Below are 23,368 nucleotides of genomic sequence, written 5' to 3'. Positions count from 1 at the left end.
ATTTTTATAGACTTAGAAAAAGTCTATAATATGGCGTGTTTTGGAGAGAAAGAGAGGGACAAAAAGATATATCTATTTGGTTAGAGACCATGTATGAAGGTATTGACATTACTATTAGATCTATCAATAGGGAATGTAGTTGATCCCAATTAACTGAAACACAAAGTTCGATTTGGTTTATTTTAATAAAAAGTTTAATTTACAAGTTGAAGATCTAAAAAGGGGCGGAGGAAGTATAACATTGTCCTTTTATTTGTTCAAATATTCGTATTTTTGTCAATTATATGAATTACGATGCAAATATAAAATACTCAAAAAGAGAGTGAAAATTAAAAAAGACCAAATTCTCTGCATTTTTTAAAACTGGGCAGGTTCAGTTTCAGCTTTTCGGGCTTTTTCCAATCCATTAAGTTGATCTTAATCATCCATGTTATAGAATTTGTCTAGTGCTTATCAGAACCATCCATTAACTCCACGGCCCCTGTGTTGTTGCGGTTTTTTTTTTTTCCTTCAAATTTTAATATTAATAATAGTTGCCTTTTTATATTTGTTAAAAAAACCTAGATATTGTATTTTCAGAAATCCTATTGGTACCGACGGTACCCATAGGGAAAATGCACCGACGGCCACCGGACGGCCGTCTCCGGTCACCGGACGGCCGATCCGAGCCGTCCAAAAATTTTAAAAAATAAAACCGAGTGGCCTTCGGCGAGAATCAATGGCATCCGAGGTGTGTAGGGTACTTGATCCGAGTACCCCTTTTTCGTGTATATACACGTATATACAAATATACACGAAAAATGGGTGCTCGGATCAAGTACCCTACACACCTCGGATGCCATTGATTCTCGCGTGAGGCCACTCGGTTTTATTTTTTAAAATTTTTGGACGGCTCGGATCGGCCGTCCGGTGACCGGAGACGGCCGTCCGGTGGCCGTCGGTGCATTTTCCCTATGGGTACCGTCGGTACCCATAGCAGTACTCTTGTATTTTGTATTGAACATTATACAGATATTTAAATACTTTAAGAATGTGTTTGTTTTGGGTCTCAAAACCCAATTTCTCTCTCTATACACGGTCTCTCATAAGATTTTCTTCGATTATTAATCTCATTTTTCTTTCTATTTTTCTCTATTTATTATCCAAAAAATCTCACTTGAAACCTAATTCTGTATGACTATTAGATTTTCGAACTTTGAAATTTTATAATTAATCTTGTTGTTCATAATTCGACCCCCGTGTTTATGAAATCTTGGTTCCGTTCATGGTGCTTATAACGCACACTAAATTATGTTAATTAAATAACGATCAAAGTATAATCGAAAGACATTTATCTTTTTAAGAAAATAAATTTATTCGAGTGGCGGGGGTGCGCTGGATAAAAAAACAATGATTGAGTTGGTATAGTCATGATGAAAATACTCCTATGTCTCTGAGATATTATTGATCATCATGACGGTAGTCCTTTCTCTATTTTTTGTTCTCTATACGTCGATTGCAATTTGATAATTGGATCCGGATCCTTTTCGGTCTAATGATTTGGAGAAGAGCCTGCTTTTTGCAAGAAAGATTTACAGAAAATTACACAAGAAAAAACGTATTTGTGTTCATTTTGAGTCTCATAAAAATTTAAAAAAATATTCATAAATTTTTAAATATTATTTTATGAGGCATTGTAAAAAATCAGCTCTAACGGACATCGATAAATATTACTTTTGGATTCATACGGGCGAACTGAGCAGTTTCGTCCCTACGAATCCAAAAGTAATACTTACCGATATCAATTGGAGCTGATTTTTTACAGGGCTCCATAAAATAATATTAAAAAATTTATAGATATTTTTTTAGATTTTTGTGGAATCCGAAATGGGCCCAAACGTATTTTTTCTTGAATGGTTCCTTGTTAATCTTCCTTGCTAATTTTCAACGGGAGATAGTCCAAATCCGGACCGGAGAGAGGATCCATTCCCTTGATTATTCTTCCTACTTATGAGCATCTATTGCCCAGTTTCCCACTTCAACTTCTTTTCTCCATATGTGACAAATTCAAATGTTTCTAAAAAAGAATCATATAGTAAAGATTTAAATAAACATGAACACTAAAGATTTTAGCAAAGCAGATTTTGAGCAAATCTGTCTATATATGAGTTGACACAACCCTAAAATACTGGGTCACCATTGGTGGAATGAAGATGGCTCTAACAATTAGCCAACCCAAAAATCCGAGCTTCTGTCTATTTATTACTTGTTTATTGAAATGTCATAGTAATCCGGATTTCCCTTCTTATATTCAACTCAAGGAAAAGAAATCCGTCCTTGCATTTTCTATAAGCTACATTTAAAGCCGGTGCAAAGTCGGATTGTGCTGATTGTGTCAATCTTCTCACGTATGGGAGGTCTCTGCATATTGGAGTATCCATTACGACAAGTGATTATTTTATTTTATTTCTTTGGTGTAACGGTGTACGTATGCTATTATACTCATTAGCTAGCACATAGAGCCAATGCCGGTGTGTCCCACCAGTCCCTTTGCTATGTTTCCCTAACCTCTGTAATTTGGTCTAATTGAGGCTTTCTGATTTCTATGAAATACTGTAGTATAATCTGTTCTAACAAAAAAAAAACAAAAAACAAAAATGTTTGGATGGCCCAACTTTAATTCTACCAATGCAAATATAATGATGGAAAACACGCATTACCAAGACTTTAACCAAGACTAAAAGTCAACTTTTTTTACTTTTCCTTTCTTCTTAAAAATTGCTATTTATCGAAATATTTGGGTGAAAGTATTTTACTTTTTCAATTCGTCTTTTCGAGACAAATCAATAATTCACAAAAATTTGGCTTAAAACTAACAATTTGTTCACAGTGTTGATGTTGAACGAATTTGGAATTAATTAACTTTATAAAATTGCTAAATGCTAAAATTGTTGAAGATGTCCTTATGTTTTAGTAATTATTTACATAGACCATAACTAGTCTTCTAGTGAGACTTTCTCTTCATCACGAGGAGTGTAGCTAATAGCTGAATTAAGAATTTCTTAAATGAATTTTTTAAAAGCTCATGACTAGTTTGTGCGTAGATTCATTTTTGAAAATGAATCAAGTTATTCCAGCTTCTATTCATTTCTGATTAGTTAAAAGCTCATTCGAAATCAAATTGTTTTATTCTACAAAGTACAAACCAAGTTTATACACAAACCTTGAACATTGTTACTTGTTTGAAACAAAGTTGAACAAAATAATGGTTAGCATTGCGATCTAACGGCCTATTGGTCTAAGGCCCGAGACTTGAGGGTTTGCTTCCTCTTAAGTTTCAGATTGAAAACCTCTTAAGTACTATCAACTCCTTTGAAGCCAATATATACATGGCTTTGCACTGTCTTTAAATGAGACGCTCATTAGTTGCGATGGAATTAACCTTTAGAATTAGTCAATGTGCACGAGCTAAGCCGGTAAACATGGTCAAATTCTTTTTGCACCAATGTTAAATTATCACACCTCAACTTTCGTCAAATTCCGAAACAGCCCCCCGAACAATGTAAATTAAACTTATCGGTTTCTCCGAATCTAGCCCCAGATTGGCGAGATAAGTTTCCAAAGGCCCCCCTTTGCCCTAATTTCGAAATAGCCCCAAACTCTAGGGCTTCTCTTCATCGACCACTCCTCTCTCTCTAATTCCTGGTAAGTCCTCACTCTCTCTCTCTCATCCTATTTCTAGATCCATTCTCTCTCTCTCTCTCTCTCTCTCTCTCTCTCTCTCCGTAGTTTCTGTTGAATAAACTGCAGGGTCTCACCTTGTATTTTCTGCAATTCGCATGTGAACATATAAATACATATACATACAGATGCGTATATATGTATATGCGATTTTTTCTCTTGCAGTGCTATGATTACGCCTCGATTTGTATCTATGGGTTTGTATTGTCTCATGTGAAGTTAATAAGAAAAACTGAAAGAGGGTAGGGTTTTTCACAGAAGAGTGTGCTAAACGCTTGTAATTGTCTCATGGGAAGTTATCTTGCAGCTTTTTGTATTGGTGATTTGTAATACACTTGTGGACAAATTAAAGAACTATTTTTGTAAGTTTGCGAAAATAAAGACAAGGAGAAGACAATTTTTTGAAACAAAGTGGAGAGCTTACAGCCCCTTTGAATGGTGAGAAAGGGTGTGATAAGAAAGGGGAATCCTTTCTTGTAAAATCTCACCATTTTTTTTTGGTGAAATTGGATGAGAAAAGGGAGAAGCCAATCAAAACATTTCATTTTTGTACTTTTCTTTGCATTGCTCACCAAAATAGTTAATCCAAATGAGTGATTTGGCTAGAAACCAAAACCCTTTCTTTTCTTTTCTCTTGAAATCACTCTATCTAAAGGGGCTCTTAAAGATATTTCCAATTCACAGGGATTATAAAGGAGTCAATCAGACTCGTAGAATTCAAGATATGCGTGATTCAGTAGCATGCCTTTGTCCAAAGCCTCTGAAGCACGTGTACCGGTACGAAGAATGGGGTATGGCGGTACGGTGAAACCTAAGGAATGTAGGGTACGGCTGGGGTATGGCTGCAACAAATGTATTTTTATAATATAGAACAATGTAACACACTAATAATTATATGTCAAATAGAGGAAATAGCAAAATGAGTTGGATGATTTAGAATCCGACATCAAATAACTATTTATCGTCGACCTTAAGGTGCAAATCAAAGTTTAGTGTCATTATACTAGAGAGCCTTTGGACCGATATCTTTATTCTAGATTCCCGCTAAGCATAGAATCAAGAAGTCTTATCATCTTAGCTTCATCTCTGCGTTATTCTAGATTCCTGCTAAGCATAGAATCATGAAGTCTTATCATCTTAGCTTCGTCTCTGCGTTGGGTACAACTTGATATAAGTTGGGGTAATTCTGGTGTACAGCAAAATCATAGGGAAACATCTTGATACGTGTTCATGTACCCGGTACGTATTTAGAAGTACCATGCCAAGTACCAGTACCCAGTATGGTACGGGTACTGTGTCATCGTGGTTTTAGAACTACCCATGCTTTATAGCTCTCAAAGACGTAAAATAAGGAAATGATTTTGCCACTCCCTTTTTTGTTAACGCTACTCCCCTGCAAGTGTATTTTTGCACCAAAAATACACTTGCAGGGGAGTGGCGTTAACAAAGAAGGGAGTGACAAAATCAGCAGCCCGTAAAATATAGTATGAAGTATGAACTAGGGAATAAAGATTTCCATGCTCAGCGTCTCTACACAGCCTCACTTACTTGGATTCTCCGTCTTAGATAAATTCTACTGCAAAACTACAATAAATGCGTCGAAAACTTTGGACTGGCAGGAACCGTCCCCAGGACCCCGAATGGGCTTGGGTCTAGCATCGAAGGCCTTTTACGCAATGAAAGACTGCTGCAGGAAGACTGTAAGAATATACAGGACCCCTCACAATAGTGAAAATCACTCGCTAATAAAACTCTCACAATGTGTTCCTTTCTCTTTAGGTCTTGGTTCTTTTTTGTTTTTTTTCGGGTATTGTACATTGAGACATAATGCCACAGTGTTTATGCATAATGCATTCATTGTTTACAGGTTAGCAACCCTGGTTTATCGCCTTTCTAACCAACTTACTATAACAGAGTAGAGACATTGCAAGCAAATCTCGTATATGGCTTAACTTTAGCTTCTTCGTTGAGGCCTCAACTGATTGGTGGGTTTTATTGTTGAGATTTGGTTCTGAAGCTGAATTTATGTTGTTAGATTATCCAAATAGTAAACCCGCAAATCCATTGGCCATATATTTTTACGGAGTAGTTTTCTGGATGTTCACATTGGAAAGTGGATACTTTGTCATTTGCGTTATTTGTTGTTTCCGTCTATCTGTTGCCTTCAATAAATAGTCAAGGCAATACAGTTTAAGTTTTTTTTGCCGCCTAATAGAATTCTATCTACTCCATGTTTTGCAAATGGATCTTGAAATTCAATTAATCTCCTTTGGCGGTGTTTTGATGTGTTTACACTATCTCCCCGGTCTATCTTATAACTTAAAGATGAGATAATTGGTTTAAAGTATGAACTGAGGCAGTGTTTGGTTCACCAGAGTGAATATTGATTACGTATGGAATTTCGTTTATGAACTTAAATTGTATGGAGACAGGAGGGACCATCTTAAATGTTCTGATTGCTTACAGTTATAGGAACTTTACTTCTGCAGATATTTGGATGGGCAAGGGAAAGCTCATATTAATTTGCCAATGCGGTGGTGAGTTTGTGAAGAATGACGATGGTTCCTTGAAATATGCTGGAGGAGAAGCACAAGCAGTAAATGTCAACTTTGAGACGCTGTTTGATGACCTCAAGTTAAAAGTAGCTGAAGTGTGTAATTTGGAATATAAATCCGTGTCCATCAAGTATTTCCTCCCGGGAAATACTCGGACTCTCATCAGTTTAGCAAATGACAAAGACCTTAAAAGAATGCTTGATTTCCATGGGAACTCAGTTACAGCAGATGTATTTGTTATGGGAAGAGAAGGTTTTAACCGTGATGCATTGAACATTGACACCAACAGGTATTTCCATAGAAACCAGCTATCCTTGTTCATTTCTTGTTTATGTTCTCTTTTATAGTATATAGTGTTTAGCCTATTGCCAAACACCGCCCAACCTTGAGTTAAGAAGCACGGAAACGTCTACTGTCGTCACATATAATCAGTGTGTCCGACATGTTTAGCGACACGCCAAGTGTTCCTGGTTGATGTATGCTATATTTTGTCGTCGTATCGGCTGGGGACAAGTCATAAGGTAAGAATGCAATTTTAAAAAGTTAGGGACAGGTTCGAAAGTGCGCTGGATGCTTCTTTCTTGAATGTTTATCCCTAATTTCATAGAAATTATTCTTGTTTCTACTTTGATTTGGAATATGCCCAGACATCATATGAGATCTTATATTCTATGTCCCTAACGCATTTGTGTCCTAGTCTTTGGGTAAATGGCGTGTCCCCAAATCGGTTTCATTTGCACTCCCTGTCCGTATTAGTACTTTTAGACCCGGAGGAACACATGTCACAGAAAATACTTGTGGGAATTCCCAAAGTACCCATTGCTTTTTGGTGAAACAATAGTGACTACTTTCTTTACTACTATGTCTCTTCTTAATTGGTAATTTCCCTGGAGGAAAACGCTGGCAATTTGTCTTTTCAGAGCTATCGCAGCAATTATTGGCTCTTGGCTGGTGATCAAATGCTCTTAAACATGGTTGCATAAATTGTTCGTATTAATAACTGCAGGGAGACTGTTGTAAAAGTAGCTGAGTCAGTGAACCATGCTGTTGTACCAACAGCTGCTGCTACTTCATCGCCAGCTGATGCTGCTAGTCCTGTTGGTACTCCTCCTCCTCATGTTGCCACTGGGAGAACTGCTGCACGAAAGAAGGCTGCTCGTCATGGCAGAAGGAAAACTGCTGCACGAAAGAAGGCTACTCGTGCAGTTGACAAGGGCCCCACAAAACAAATTACTGCCCGAAAGTCATCTGCTCATGCCAATATTGATGATTCCACTGTTGCTCCACACTCTCCTGTTTCTGATACTCCTAGGGAAACCTCCCACCGCTCAACTGAAATAGATATGGGTGCTACCCCAGCAGACTCTGTTAAGAAGAGAAGACGCACTGCTTCATGGAAAATCGGTGTCAATGGTCCAACCATTGTTTCTGTCCCTGATGATGAGGGGGACAAAAGCATCAAAAGACCACGAAAAAACAAGAGCCAAAGTTTGGTGGTTTATGAGAAGAAAAATGAAATTGTGCATGGGAAAGATGATCGTGACCCTTCTTATCTTGCCAACTCTGATGATGTCTCCCCAGAAAAACTAGTTGCTTCTTGGAAAGGTGGTATTACTGGTGTTGGTCAGGACTTCAAGGATGTGTCCGAGTTTCGCGATGTTTTGCAGAAATATGCTGTTGCGCATAGGTTTGCATACAGGTTAAAGAAAAATGAGACTACTCGTGCAAGTGGCAGATGCGTATCTAAAGACTGTTCTTGGAGGATTCATGCATCATGGGTCCCAGCTGCCGAATCGTTCAGGATTAAAAAGTTCATTAATTCCCACTCGTGTGGAGGGGAATCGTGGAAGTCTGCTCACCCTGCAAAAAATTGGTTGGTGAATATTATCAAGGAAAGGTTACGAGATTCCCCGCAGCACAAGCCAAAGGAAATTGCGAATGGCCTTTTACGGGACTTTGGAATCGAATTGAATTATACACAAGTATGGCGTGGTATTGGAGATGCTAGGGAACAACTTCATGGCTCATATAAAGAGTCATATAATCAACTGTCTTGGTACTGTGAGAAGATCGTAGAGACAAATCCTGGCAGTTTTGCTAAGCTTGTAATTGGCGATGACAAAAGATTCCGTTCGCTTTTCATATGCTTTCAAGCCTCAATACATGGTTTCCAAAAGGGTTGTCGTCCCCTTATTTTCGTTGAATCTACGTCTCTAAAATCTAAGCATCATGAAGTTCTTCTTACTGCCACTGCACTGGACGGGGATGATGGTTTCTTCCCAGTTGCATTTGCTATAGTAGATGTTGAGAATGACGATCATTGGCTTTGGTTTTTGGAGCAGTTGAAATCTGCATTGCCAAATATGGAAACCATTACTTTTGTTTCCGATAGGGAGAAGGGATTAAAGGAGCATTTGGTCAAGGTGTTTGGGAATGCTTATCATGGATACTCTCTGTACCACCTTTTGGAAAGCTTCAAAAAAAACTTGAAGGGTCCCTTCCATGGAGATGGGAGGGGTTCTCTACCTGTCAATTTTGTTGCTGCCGCCCATGCAATCCGACTTGTAGGTTTTAAAAAGTTTGTGGAGCAAATTAAGCAGGTCTCTTCTCATTCTTATGATTGGGTTATGCAAATCGAGCCCGAGTATTGGACAAATGCATTGTTTAAGGGGGAGCGATATATCCAAATAACTCAAAATGTTGCAGAGTTGTACATCAAGGTGATGGAGGAAGCGCGTAATTCAACTATAACTCAGAAGATAGGAGCACTAGTATCTATGATTACAGAGTTGGTAAATACCCGTCAAGAGGATTCAAGTAACTGGTGCACAAAACTCACTCCATCGAAACATGAGAAAGTTCAAGAAGAAATTGCTCATGCTCTTGGCCTTAAGGTTTTGTTCTCATCCGATACCCTGTTTGAGGTTCACGACGATGTCAACCACGTTGTGGATCTTAATAAATTAGAATGTACTTGCTTGGGGTGGAAAACTAACGGTCTACCTTGCCGCCATGCTATTGCTGTATTCAATTCCACGAGGAGGACTGTATATGATTACTGCTCAAAATACTTCACAGTAGATAGTTATCGATCAACGTACTCTGAGTCCATAAATCCTGTGCCTTGTGGAAAGCCTGCTGAAGAAGAAGAGGAAGAAGGGACTGAGTCAGACAATGTCCATGTGCTTCCTCCTTGTCCGTCCAGATCACCGAATCAACCCAAGACGAAAGAGGCGAAAAGGGAAGGACCGGCGAAAAGGGTAGTCTTTTGCAGTAGGTGCAAGGAATCAGGGCATAATAAAGCTTCTTGCAAGGCTGCCTTGTAGCTTCTGTGCTTCCTCTAGTTTGACATTCTGTATATTTTTGTAGAATTACAAGTGAAATATATAGCTATAGACAGTGAAGTGTAGTAGTTCATTTACCCAGCTACCCTTTTCCTTTTCCCTGGATAAGTCTTTGTATTGCAGTTTAACATTGTCCTGAATTTACTTGTTGGTTTTCAATCCAATTTATGAGTGTTTGTCCTGCTCAATCCATATATGCTTACTGGCTCGTTCGCATAATCGGATCGAGTATTGGATTGTATATTATTCTGCTATAGCTCCGTCGTACAAATGGGCCCTTAATATATACTCCTTGCAACGAGCAAAATTTGCAATAGCCGGTGGCTTTCACGGTATTTGATAAAAATAAGGAGAAAAAATTATTTCCAGGTGAGGCGGAAACCGCCTCCCATTGTAGGCCCCAGCATGTGTTTGTTGCGGTATTCTGAACCATTCATTTTGTCGAGTTCACAAAATAATGTATTCACTCAAAAAATCAGCTTTATTGAATATTCATAGGTATATCAAAAATTGAATTTTGGTTTATAAAATAGAGGCCTGGATTTTGTCAATAGTTTTTAAGTTAAAATATGCATATGACCATCCGTTTTATAAATCAAAATTTAATTTTTGATATACATAGGAATGTTGGATAAAGCTAATTTTTTGCGTGACTACACTATTTTGCGAGTTCTATAAGATGAACGATTCAGATTACCTCAATGAACGCACGGCAGGGTCCACAAATGGCGGTGGCGAACGCAACTCATCTGGACATAACTCACTCTCAAATTATTAGGGTCATGCTAAGTAGATCCTTTCCATTTCTGTCGGGACATGAGATGTCGAGCCTATTAGAAAAGGTGATCAACAGTTGTCAACCGGTCATTACAAAATCCTTATGTCAAAGCTAAAGCACTTTAGGAGGTTTTAGGACTCAATAATGATAGTCTGAAGGTTTCTACTCTTTTGTTTGATGTAACATTACTCAATAGGAACAAGTCACTACAAGGTCTTGGATTTGTGAGACATTAGTTCTGGCATGTTGACAAATTGCTAAAAATAGCAGCTACCTGTGTTGCTGGTACTCACATTGACAATCATATGAATCCATTTCTTACACAACAGCGTGTCTTCCAAAAGTCAATGTTACGAATGAAAGAAAAGATTAAACGCGGAAGATACATTTGAGGGTACCCAAAAAAAAGGAAAAAGTTAACGGTAGCGAAGCATTTCGATGAGTTGCAAAATTCCAAATGGGTTGTAAACGCTTCAACAATTTTAGCACAAGAAAATAACAAAAATTAGCAACAGAACAGCAGGTTCCTATGTCCTGCAAAGCATGCCCACAGATCGAAACCACCATTGACCAAGAGTTCAACAGAAGACGGTGTGGTTCCAACAATACTATCTTTGCATATCCCCTAGCAGATACTGCATCTGCTGCCAAGGTGATGGATCTAATTCTTTTTGGTCCAGAAACAGCTTCCTCCGCCTCCTCTGAAAATTAAATAAAAAAAGGAAGAATATGTTGTCATGAAAATTCACATGACCACAGTTAATTGTAGATACAGCGAAACCATTTTGCATTAGTTTATTTCGTTCTTTTCCTAATAGGTAAGCTAAAGAGATGTGAGTAGCAGGAATGCGACCTAAAGCACACCTAGGTTTCTCCCTTAATTCTTCCATTGACAAGAATATCCCAGAATAAGTTCATTGAATGCTTGTAAACAGACAGTTGATATGATTATCAGAGGACAGCTAATAAAATCTAGGCTACCACCATAGTTAGTCCAAGAACAAGTATATGAAGGAACAGGCCAACTGCAACAATTATCCATGAGAGACGAACACATCCTCCTTCATAAAATAACACAAATTAGCTTCCCAAGTTGAGCAGTCTCGAACACTGGAGGATTTCCAAATGGAGCAGAATCAAGCAGAATCAAAAGTTGTGGTACTGTCATCCTGAGAAGTTGTAATTTCAGTCTCCCCCACCTCCAGCAATTTTGCAGGTAACAAGATCCTAAAAACAGCATAGTGATGATTTAAGCTTTTTTCGCCTTGTAGTCTTCGAACGCTTCCCAATGCACCATCATTTGGATTTGGGAAGGCATAAAATATGCGCCTAACTCTTTGATGCACGAGCGCCATTGCACACATTGTGCAAGGCTCCCAAACAACAAAGATGTCATAACCCGTACATAAATAAGGTCTGGCTGAATCTGAAGTAAAACCACTGATATGGGAATCCTGTGTATAATCATCCACGCCAGTGTTAGGAACTGTCTTCTGTCTTTTTGCTGGTGAACCCATTGACGAGGACTGGGTATGGTCCTTTAGAGTTTGGTTACCCCCTTGATGTTCAATACAAGGGAAAAGATGCCTGTCCCTGGCAGCAGAATATTCAATGGCTACAATAGCAGCATGTCGTAAAGGGTGGCAATAACTAGTATGCACTAGTTTCTCAGGCCACTGCCAAGGGTATAGACAAGCAACACCAGTAAACGACTGCCTGACTTCACGAGATGAATAGCTTGAAAGAGAAGTTTTACAGGTTTCCACTCTACTAGCAATGGGTTGGGAAGTATAAGCTTCTCGCTGTTTAAAGAAGCATGTTTCCACACCTGTCTGATTTATTAGGGGATTCTGAGTGCGCACTACTTCATCACATGCTTGCGCAATTACCTGCTTAGTTGAAGGATCCACAATTACAGCGGCATTAACAAGCTGGCCATCACCAGAATTCACCATATCAACTGCAAGTTTCATGAAGTTGAGAACCGAACAGAAGTCCTCTTCACTAAATCCCGTAATGCCATCAATACTATAAGTTGGTGGGTGGTATGAAGTTGGCCACAGCTTGCATTGTTCTTCCCATTCCTCTTTTGATAATGCAGCATATTTGCAAACCTTTGTGATGAAAGCACTCAACTGGTATGAATTGATAAGCTCTAATATAACATTTGGAATGCTGTCCAGCTGATATCCATTTTCAGACGCTAGACACAAGATCACTGACAACTGGGTATTCCCTCCTTCAAGCCTCTCTTTTTGAACACGCTTTACATGGCGGAGATGTTCCAGTGGAGCAATTTGGTTTAACTTCCTTACAAGAGTATTTGCATGTTTTGGGTCGACCACGGCAGCATAGACATTCACTGTGGGTTGTGAGTGAGCTGGAATATGAGGCTTCTCTGGGATATGAATAATTTCCCACTCCCTCTTATTCATCGGTGCCATCATTTCTAAAGTCCTGCCGGCAGAAACAAATCAGTAGTCAGAGGCAGCAAATCAGTGGTCGCTGGTGAGTTGGGAAACAAATCAGTAGTCAGAGGCAGCAAATCAGCGGTCACTGGTGAGTTGAGAGGTGGTTTGACGGGGGACTCCGCAATTAGCATGCATAAATTATAATGGAAAACCAAGAGCAGAGCAGCGTATAGACAGGAAAGGTGAGTGTGAAATCAGAGGGTTGATGAGTTTGCTCCTCCAGATTTCTGACTAACACAATGGTGGACAGCAAAGTGGGCATAAGACCACAAATTTGGTCGCATGGGGTATAAGGATGAAAGACGAATTGAATCCACCGCTACATGTCAAACATTTGCTGGGTCATACCAACGTATCGCAGCACATTCTGACCAACAATAGAATTATAGAACTAATGAGGGATAGAACTAACGAGGGAGGAAGAAATGACCGAACCCCAAAGAAAGTCGGAGGTGATTTAATTGGGACCGAATCCACTCACCAACTTCTCAACAATAAGAGTTTTTCAACCTATGGATGTTACTAGTCGCAAACACCAATTCTAAAGCAGCAAAAGTACATGTAATGGAAGCTAAGAGGCAAACTGTCAAACACGTAAAATGCATCCACATTCGAACAAGATTTACATGGCCCATAAGCAAATTATACAAAGACACTGATGGACCAAACCCCAAGGTATGGAAATTGCGATTGACACATTTTATCGAGCACTTGAAATGCATAAAAAAAAACCACACAATGAAAACATACGAAGAAGTAGAGAGAAATGCCCAGGCCGAATTCCACCAAAGAACTCTAGAAAGAGGGGGAAAAATATAATATTCAAACAAAACACGCTGATTTTTGTTGATTTTTTTGGAAGAGAAGGGGGTGTAGAATTACTTGAGATAGCACAGGGACGAGTCTGAGTCTTCCTTCACAACAGGAGCAACTTTGGCAAACTGAAATCAAAACGAACCCATGTAGCTTTTGATTTTCATTGAATTGTGATCATTTGTTAGGGGAAAAAATACAGATGGAGGGTTTCTTAGTTCTTACCGAGATGATTTCGAAATGGGATTTTAATGGCAGTGGTTGCGGAATCACAATAAAACCAAACGTGCTAAATCTGGGATGGAGGTTTGCCTGTCTATAAATTCTTTGACTCTAAAATTGTTGATTCGAACATCCAATTATAAAAAGAAAGGTTCTTGGAAATTCATGTCATCGATAAATATTCGAACTTTGCTAGGGAACAAAACTGATGGAGGATCTCTTACCGAGATGGATTTCCTAGAGATTCCTCCGAGAGATTTGGAAGTGGGAATTTGTGGGTAATGGTCGCCGAGTTCGGGATCGAATCTAACTAACGCCAAACGTGCAAAACCTCAAAGTGACCGAAAGTTTGCCTGATTCGTTATGGTCTGAATATTGAAAACAAATAATAACAGTAAGTAATATAACAAGCCATGCAATTCTAAAAGATTGCTACAGTAAAGAACCTGGCATTGAAGATGGTTAGCTGTTCAACCAACGTTTAACACTTAGATTCTTTCTTGCTGCAGACGTTGCAAGAAAATCGTAGACGTGATAATGTACGCACATGTGATTTTTTTGTGTGCGCGACAAAAGTGAAAAGTTATATTGATGGAAGTCTAACGACATGCGTTGATTTACTACCTCTCAAAAGTTGCCTTGATTTTGTATCAACAAAATAAAGGTGCCGCTATTCGCAGCCCTCTATTTTTTTTTTATAACCCGTTAAAAATTTTCAATTATACTCGACAGTTAGTTACCGAAATTGAGATATATTTTCAGCATCCAATTATCGAAATATAATATTTTTTTCAATAGCTATTTACCGAAAATGTATGTTCGGTAGTTGTTTACCGAAAGTTGAACATATTTTCAACATGTAGTTACCGAAATATAATCTTGTTTTCAACAGCAATTTACCAAAATGTTATCTATAATTTTCCAAAAATCATTTACCAAAATGTAGCGGGCTATGAGAGAAAATAAATGGTTGTGAATAGCGGCGCCCCAAAACAAAGGGAGCAATCCAACGTATATAAAACAAAGCATGTAAAGATCCGACCCAACTCTCAAAAATTGGGAAGACTAAAGTTTGATTTTGTTGGGCTTTCAAAATTTTCTTTTGTTACCCAGGGGTCGCCCAAGCCTGCTAGGCTTGTGGGCTTGCCTCCGGCGGGCTTTTATGGGAAGTTAGAATAACAGGTTAATTACAAAATTAATTCTCTTTCTATCTATGAAAGAGCGTATAATCTTTCATCCATCCCTTATATGATACTATATTGCCAAACTGCCAAAAGAAGGTGGGTAACAAAGAGAAATTTGTCTTCCACCTAGGGCATAGGCTTTCTGTAAAATCATGGCTACCTCAAGTAACTATGGGGTCCTTCAAATTCCATACGGAAAGATCGGATTATGTTGATCACACTTTGTTTTTTTTTTTTTTTTGATAGGCTATGTTGATCACATTTTGTTTAGGGTTGAAGCCGTTATCAATCTGTTCTTCAAGTAGATTATTAATTATTTCACACTGTAAAATAAATTTACAATTGAAGCTGGCGTCTAAATATAGATGGTAGTGGTTCTCATCAATCTTTTGTTGTCAATTAAATCTCTTAATTTGTAGATGTTGTATGATAATGTCTGATCTTGAAAAAATCGAGAGTATCGTTTTTCTTTTACCAGCTCTATGTGGCATCAAAGTTTCACTTTGGTTAATATTGGGCCTTCTTTTCAAAAAAGAAGATGCATTTCCACTAACGGGAAAGTGAGAAAGTAAGAGAAAGAAAATACTACGGTTTAACTTCAATAATGGAGCCTTCTTTCTGAGGGCAGGAAGACTGACTCACATAATCAAAAGTTGATCTTCAATAATGGAGCCCTTCTTTTTAAGAGTAGGAAGATGCTGTAATCAAAAGTTGAAATGGACAAGAAACAGTGTTAATGTCGTATATGGGACATACTGATGGGCTAATATTGAAGTGTCATTTTATTCTCGATACGAAATTGTGTTACAAAGTTCTAAAAATACCCGAAGCTGGAAGGAGTCTTTGAGGACTATTTAAACACACATTTAAACTTTGGTGACTAAACGGACACAAACTTTATATTAGAGACCAAAATGACTCTCCGTATATTGGGGCTTATGGTTAATTAATTTAAGCTGACAAAATCTCATATATGTATTCAGAGGTATTTTGGTTCAGATCAGAAATAAAAACAAAGATGTATTTTGATCGTGGAATCTTGTCATGCCACTATATTCTCATCATCCTCCCAATTTATCCACCCATTCAAACTACCAACCACATCAAATATACAATAATGAATGCTCTTTAATTAATCTCTCATTCTACCATATCCCTCCTCTTATTCGCTCTTCTAAGTTGATCCCCAAAGCTAAGCGATTGACAAATGAGCTCTATATTTAGTGTTAAACTTTTTTGATGCATACAATCATAGGAGGACAGGACAATAATTAGAATTTTCGAACACAAATTAGACGAGCAAGTGTTAGAATTACAAAAGAATGTGGATGGACAAACTTATATAAACTTAAATAATTTTTGTTCGATATTTTTAAAATAACCACTATAAAGAAGTTTTGCCATCCCTAATTTCGTTATGGCTCATCCGTCCAAGAGGTTTTTTTTCTTCTTCTGCTGAACGGCGAAAAAGGACATTTTATTAATCGTTGCAAAGATTACAACCTTCCTGGTGTGGAATAATTTTCCCTCCATTATTGACTCTCTCTCTCTCCATAGAGAGAAATTTCGAGGAGGGCAAGCACCAATCTCCCGGACTTGCGTATTCTCCTTTTCCTACCTTGTTTGGAGTCTTGCTTGCTAGTGGTCTCTTTCTCTCTCTTTCATTGGTATTTTTCTAGGAAAAAGTAGATAGAAAACATATCTTTTAATGTAATTTTTATACTAGTAAAATGCAAGCTGATGAAACCACAACTTGCAGGACACAAAAGTCATGTGGAGTCACGCTGTCACGGACAAAGAAAAGCAGATTCCTTAATTTGGTGAAAGACCTGTCAGGTTACAAGTATAGCAGCCATGGGTTTCTCCATACAACACAATTTCCTCCTCCCCTGAGCAGTAAAATGGCTTAAATTTTTTCCAAAACATAAAACATTAAATTTTGCTTTGGATTTTTATTGATGCTTACAATCATGAGTGGACGGTTATTAAAATATTCAAAAATAAATTAGGCGACCAAGTGATAGAATTAAAAGAAATGTTGGATGGACGAAGTTATATGAGCGTAAATAATTTTCCAATGTTAAAAAAAAAACTACCATTGTTCAAAATAAATATTGAGAAGCTCGCTTGAACTTATCCCCTGTCCGTCGTTAATGTGTGGCTATAGATTCAGCCTAGCTAACAGAGGTGACTCCATTATCGACTCTCTTTCTCTCTCCATTCTTCTTTTCACATTGCTATCTACATTCAATTATTCAATGCAAGACCCCACAACCAGCAATCTCTCGTTGACCTGCGTATTCTCCTTTTTGGACGTTGTTTCGAATCTTGCTAGCTAGTTGTCTCTTTCTCTTTCATTGGGTGGTATTTCGTCGGAAAAAGAGGATGAATCAATTTCCTTTCTTTTTTACTGCACTTGAGCCTACTTGAACTTCCTTAGTGACCCTAAAATAAGGGTCATCATCGGGCCGGGCCGGCTCAGCCCGCCAAGTCGCTGTCCAAGCCCGCCCACGGGCCGGGCCGACCGGGCTTTTTCTTTTTGGCGGGCCGGGCTACCTACCATAAATTGAAGCCCAAGCCTGGCCCACGGGCTAGCCCAATTGGCGGGCCGGCGGGCCAAAAGCCGGGCGGGCCAACGGGCGGGCTTAAATTTCCTTCGGCAAAACTAAATTAAGGGAAAAAAGAAAGGGTTTTGTGGGATTTTGGGCTAATAGGCGGGCCCGTTGGCGGGTTTTTGGGCGGGTACCACGGGTGGGCCGCCGGGCGGGCTCACGGGCCGGGCCTATGGGTGGGCCGAGTAAAAATTTATAGGCCCGAGCCCGCCCATTACAAACTACGGGCTGGGCTAGCCCGCCCGTTTTATGGGCTCGAGCCGGGTAAAAGCCCGGTGGGCCGGGCGGGCTTTGGGCGGGTCGCGGGCCTTCGGGCTAAATGATGACCCTTACCCTAAAATCAATTTCCTTTCTCTTTCATTGGGTGGTTTTTTTTCTTTTAAATTTTTGGACGGCTCGGATCAGCTGTGCGGTGGCTGGAGATGGCCCGGCATGGCCGTCGGTACGATTTCGGTGCCGGACCCGTCGGTCCCTATAGCAGCAGTCGGTGAATATCTATCAGCATTTGGTTTCTCTGTGCAACACAACTTCCTTAATTTCCACAGAGCAAAAAAATGGCCGAAATATTTCTTGGTGCTTTCGTTAACGTGCTAGTTGAGAAGTTAGCATCCGGGGATCTGTGGAACTTTGCACGTTAAGGAGCGGATTGATACTCAGCTGACGAAATGGAGCATATTTTTTTGTATTTTTGTGGGGTCCGGAGTGGATCCTAATAGATGTGCGGTGGACGGTCACCGCACCACATATGCGGTGAAATTACCAAACTACCATTTATTTTGTTAGTACTCATCAACTTTCTCTCATATAGAAGGATATTTATGTAATTTCAAATAGAAAACAAAAAACAAAAAGTGAAGTTCCAATGATTAAAAGTGGAGTGCCAAAATCAATTTCTTTTCTTTTACTTTTACTGCACTTGAGTCTACTTGAACTTCCTTAGTGACCCTAAAATCGATTACATTCATTTCATTTTATTTTTCTGGGATAATTAATGAAAAGATATAGTGTGGGCACGCGCCCCAAAATCTTTCAATTTTGTTGTTTGTCTTAAAATATCGGGTGCGGCCCTCTTTGAAAAGCGCGGCGAAACGCTTCGATTCAGAGTCGCCACTCGGGTTTTAGCGGTGAAATCACCCAAGGAACCGAACTCGAAAACGTTTGCTACGTTTGTTTGATTTGAAAAAGGCTTGTAGACCGGTCCGTCGTCACCTTCGATATCTGAGGTTCGGGAGCCAGGTTACGAGAGGGGAAGGGTTTTATGGCACCCCTCTCGTCCAATCCGGAGATCGGTCTCTACTCGGGCATTTTGTAAAACGTTCGCATTTTTCTCTCATTTGATCATTTTTAGCCAGTTAGGGCGGGGGAACAGTTAATAGGGATTTAATACTGTAACAAGTTGCAATTTATGTGACAAAATGCTTATGGATGCTTGCTTGCAATGATAAATATAGATTGAGAACAAGCACTGAGCAACCCGAGTAAGTTGAAGTACGCTGCCCTAAAGGGACGTGAGCAGACTTCGCACCAGCATGCACTGGCCGAACCACTGCATGCTGACACGACCTGCGCACGCCACAACACAACTGGCGCACTCCACTTATCTAGTTTCTCAGTCTTTGTTTGCAATCCTCTGGGCTCTGGAAAGGGACCAGCGCACACCCAGGACAAACCACGCAGTTTAATATAACAGAATATATACAGTTACAGACAGAAGAAATGGCTTCAAGCCATGAAAAGCAGCAGAATACCCCAAAAACAGTGTGGGGACAGGAAGGAGGCCAAAGCTAAGCTAAGATGCAAGGGCCAGTCACTGGGTCCTGGGTAACACTACCGTACGCCAGTCATAGAAGACCGTACGCCAGTTTACCCTTAATCCAGTGCTTGGCTTTGCATCATCTGGGCTCTGGAACACGACCAGAAGGATCCCAGAGGCCTTTTAAACAAATGAAGGAGCAGGTAGTAACTACTACAGCTAAGCAGCACTAAATATACAGAAAGTAGTAAATTGATTGTTAGCATGCTCAAGTGATTGACAGAAATATAAGCTAATAGAAATGATGATCAATGATCCCCACGCCAGTAGTGCACGTACTGCCATGACTGGCATACGGCATAAGGTTACTGGCGTGCGCCATGTCTCATCTTACACGACTGTTGTATTTCACCAGTTTGAGGCCAGGACTAGTATTATTTACTAGCCTGGACCCTACTGGTTCCCCTCAGAAGACGAAAATAGAAAGGAACACAAAGGTGGTATACCTTTGCTTGGGATGAAAGGATAGCTTGAGCTTTGATTTGGAGAGATAGAAGGTGGTAATGTGAGTATGTATTAGTGGAATGTGTGACTGAAGGGTCTCTTTACTTCCTCTTTCAATGGAGGAGAAGAGAGGGAGAGAGAAGGAAAAAGGCCTTGGATTCTTTATGTGACTAACCCTTTGCAAATGAATGCAAGGGGGGTATTTATAGGGGAGAGAGGGACTGAGATCAGTTGGATCAAGGCCTTGTTTGGCTGGTTGGAACAAGAGATGGAGCCTCCCATGCATTAAATGCCTGGGACTAGTTGATGGGGGGTGTAGGAAAGAGAGGGGAACGTCCCTGCAGAATACAATCATCAGGGGAACTGTAGCCTACGTCAGGGTGGCTACCAAAGTCTCGTCCATGTGGCTGAATAAAGTTGATTTGACTGGCATTGACTGGCGTGCGCCACATATGTACCAGCGTGCGCTAGTGAAAACTGAGCCAACGACCGATGACTGACACGTGGCAGTCAACTGGCGTGCGCCAAGGGAAAAGTGGCGTAAGCCAGTTTGGGTTTTGCAGGGGCTGTTTGGCTCTGGTTTGAAGGGTTTGAAAGAGGTTCGGGATGCTCAGAGCTAAAACACACCATCGTCCTCAGACTGTTCTCGACCACAATCATCATTGGGGAAATAAAACATCGGAAAATAGCGTTATCTGGATGGTCCAGAATGGGGTGTCTACAGTAGCCCCCCTTTGACGGCACTTGAGGTACCATTGACTGGAAACAAGTAACGTCAAAGGTTTCCAAGACGCCCTCTTCGAGGCAATCCAGAATGCATGAATTTTGAAGAACCTGTTTGATTTGCAGTAGGATGGGCGGACCGTCGTTGATTTGAAATTGGACTGGCGGACCGTCGTTGATTTGAAATTGGACAGGCGGACCGTCGCTGATTTGAACTTGGACGGGCGGACCGTCGTTGATTTGAACTTGGACGGGCCTCTGCTTGGGGACGGGTCCCAAAACGTTCCAGAGTAAGTCGAGCTTCCATTTGAGAATGAATTCCGGCTCAGGGCATGAATTGGGCCTGAGGCCCAAAACTTACTGGCGTACGGCGTTATCACACTAGCGTGCGCCAGATTGCGCAAAAATCAGAGCCCAGACCCGGCCTGGACCCGGACCAGCACGGACCCATGTCGTATAAACTTTTGCAGGCGACGTGAAATCGCCAACCTTTCAGTTTTAGACTCCAAAAACCTCCAATCTCCCCCAAATCACTCTCCAAACTTCAATCTCTCTCAAAACCTTTCACTCCCTTCCATTACATACTCAAGCCAGTCCATCCATGGCTGAATCCGGTGGAGGCGGCGGCAATGGCGGTGCCGGAGAAGAGGAGAGGCGACCTCGGGAGGGAATCGAAACTTTGGGGGTTCAAATCGGCGATCAATCGACAGTAGGGGCCTCGTCGGGCACTGGTGCAGAGGGTACAGGCGGCGACGACGGCAATGGTGGCCATGCAGCAGGGGTGGTTGGTGGCGATGAGGGGCGTATGCCGGTAGAGGAGGGGCGTACGCCAGGTGTTGTTGGTACAGTGGGCCCACGGGTTCGACGATTGGATCCAAGGAGTGGTGTGGAAGGTTTGGTGATCACAGGTTTGGGATTGGCCGGAATCGGCGACAGCGGCAGCAGCATTGGTGGCGGTGATGACCGACCTGAGACACCAACGAGAGACCCGGTAAGGGGTAAGGACCCGATAATAGAGGAGGGAGTATCCGAGGAGGTGCCTGTGGATGAGGTCGAGTTTAGGCCTGTTGAGGGGTCTTCGGCGCATGTACCCATCACTCGGGGGGATTTTGCAGAGTTTGTGTCCGAGGAGGAACTTGGTCGCTTGCTCCGGGAGAATCCGGGGGTAGTGGCTGCAGTGCTGACAGCGTGAGAGGACAGGCTCCGACAAGTTGAGCGGGCTCAGGAGGAGGAGCGCCTGAGAGAGGAGGCCGAGAGGAGGCTTTTGTGCGCGAGACTGGGGCAGCCGAGGAGGCTCAGGGGGAGGTGTGGTCCTTTGAGCGGGCAGTGACACTCGCAGAGTCCATACGGCTGGCACCCCGTGCTAGGTTTGACGCGGCCACGTACGCTTTGCCCGAGCCACACCTGTTCATTCCATCCGGGGTTGAGAGCCTTGCACCTTTGCGGGAGAGCTATGACGTAGAGCTTATACTGAGAGACCCACAAAGACACCTGTCCGTGGATTGGGCGCAGGTATTCTTTTGAACTTACTTTGATATTTATGCTTTGTCATTTGTAACGATACATAGCTTTCATTGGCGTAGTATAGCTTGTGACGTACGTAGGCCAGAACCTTGAAATGTAGCTTGACTGAGAAAGTAGAATTTGAATGGTATGCCTTGACTTTGAAACTTGACTTTGAACGATAGAACACTCGATACAGCTGAATCGACTTGCAGAACGCCCATAATTTTGATAAAAACCGTTAGTGCCAAGCTTGAATCAATCATAAGCTGCCTCGACTGATAAGATAGTCCCTTGAATTTGAATTCAACTAGGTAGATTACCATGACATGTTGAATGCCCGAATGGCGTGCCCAATAGTTTGAATCGACCAGAAAACCTTTTGAAATCGATTGAGAGGTGTACCTTGAAAGAAATGAGGCCCCGTGGCTCGGAACTTGACTGAGAAATGCCTTTGAGTTGATTCAACTGATAGCAGAACTGGACAGAGTAATACGACTGCCCGGTAGCTTTGTTCGACCTTTATGATACCTGTTTCGACCGTAGAATTACTTTTGAAACTCTGAATTCGGCTGACTGTTTGAATTGCAATTGCTGATGAGACTCTTTTTGTTATCTGGCTTTGTATGCAGAGAGGAGCAGCCAGCACTCGGGGTCACGGAGGTCCCGCGAGCTCGCTTGAGTTGTACCGAGGGCTGCCATAGCGAGTCAGGGCTTTGGTAGACGTTGCAGGGTTCCGGCCGTTCATTCTCACGTTGACAGCCGTGAAGAGCGATCACGCCCTACTTACTGCGCTGGCCGAGAGGTGGTGGGATTCCTCGAACACCTTCCACTTGCCAATCGGGGAGATGACGGTGACTCCGTCGGACTTTGCAGCTCTCACCAGTTTGAGGGTAGGAGGAGAGCCTATCCCGTTTGACTCGGAGATTTATAGGGATCCTAGGGCTCTGGAGTGGTTCTTAGGGCAGGCACCAGCGGGCGAGGCAGAGACCGTCCATTATGACCAGTTCAAGCGGTATTTGCACGGGAGGGAGCCGGACTCTGAGCTGGAGGCGGAGCAGATGGCGAGGGCCTATTTGTTGTACTTGTTCGGGGCTACATTGTACCCGAACAAGCGATCCACGGTGCACTTGTCCTACTTGAGCACAACCTCGCGGTTCGACTGGGGAGGAGCTGCTCTGGGGAC

General features: G+C 41.3%; 2 protein-coding genes across 8 annotated transcripts; one reads left to right on the top strand and one right to left on the bottom strand.

Annotated features, from left to right (window-relative positions):
* Nucleotides 1-4,506: 4,506 nt before the first annotated feature.
* Nucleotides 4,507-9,807, top strand: LOC131327082 (uncharacterized). Its single transcript, XM_058360087.1, has 7 exons — nt 4,507-4,556; nt 4,918-5,009; nt 5,340-5,420; nt 5,500-5,587; nt 5,635-5,705; nt 6,210-6,564; nt 7,282-9,807. Exons 1-7 carry the CDS (start codon nt 4,507-4,509, stop codon nt 9,599-9,601), a joined length of 3,057 nt encoding a protein of 1,018 aa, XP_058216070.1. The 3' UTR covers nt 9,602-9,807.
* Nucleotides 9,808-10,691: 884 nt separating this feature from the next.
* Nucleotides 10,692-14,334, bottom strand: LOC131299820 (tRNA-specific adenosine deaminase TAD3-like). Of its 7 annotated transcripts, none has more exons than XR_009190818.1 (4): nt 13,907-14,109; nt 13,751-13,809; nt 11,251-12,854; nt 10,692-11,098 (listed from the first exon to the last, which is right to left on the bottom strand). XR_009190818.1 is itself a non-coding variant. In XM_058325400.1 (4 exons), the coding sequence occupies exon 4, from the start codon at nt 12,842-12,844 to the stop codon at nt 11,534-11,536; it is 1,311 nt and encodes a 436-aa protein (XP_058181383.1). In that variant the 5' UTR covers nt 12,845-12,854; nt 13,751-13,809; nt 13,907-14,012; nt 14,128-14,269; the 3' UTR covers nt 10,692-11,533. The 7 variants fall into 7 exon arrangements, 6 of the variants coding, with proteins under 6 accessions (XP_058181383.1, XP_058181405.1, XP_058181399.1 ...); XM_058325400.1 differs by adding an exon at nt 14,128-14,269 and having other exon boundaries at nt 10,692-12,854; nt 13,907-14,012; XM_058325422.1 differs by having other exon boundaries at nt 10,692-12,854; nt 13,907-14,329.
* Nucleotides 14,335-23,368: the final 9,034 nt, after the last annotated feature.

The sequence above is a fragment of the Rhododendron vialii genome, chromosome 1a (assembly GCF_030253575.1).
Source record: "Rhododendron vialii isolate Sample 1 chromosome 1a, ASM3025357v1".
Taxonomy (NCBI): Eukaryota; Viridiplantae; Streptophyta; class Magnoliopsida; order Ericales; family Ericaceae; genus Rhododendron; species Rhododendron vialii.
Note: the sequence above shows the minus strand (reverse complement) of the source record. Positions and strands in the feature narration are given on the sequence as shown.

Bases quoted from the DNA above. Each gene is read 5' to 3' on its own strand.
- LOC131327082 (XM_058360087.1), top strand. From the start codon at position 4,507: ATGGGGTATGGCGGTACGGTGAAACCTAAGGAATGTAGGGTACGGCTG. The intron at 4,557-4,917 runs GTATGGCTGCAA...TCTGGTGTACAG, and splicing joins GAATGTAGGGTACGGCTGGG to CAAAATCATAGGGAAACATC. The intron at 5,588-5,634 runs GTTAGCAACCCT...TTACTATAACAG, and splicing joins AATGCATTCATTGTTTACAG to AGTAGAGACATTGCAAGCAA.
- LOC131299820 (XM_058325426.1), bottom strand. From the start codon at position 12,844: ATGATGGCACCGATGAATAAGAGGGAGTGGGAAATTATTCATATCCCA.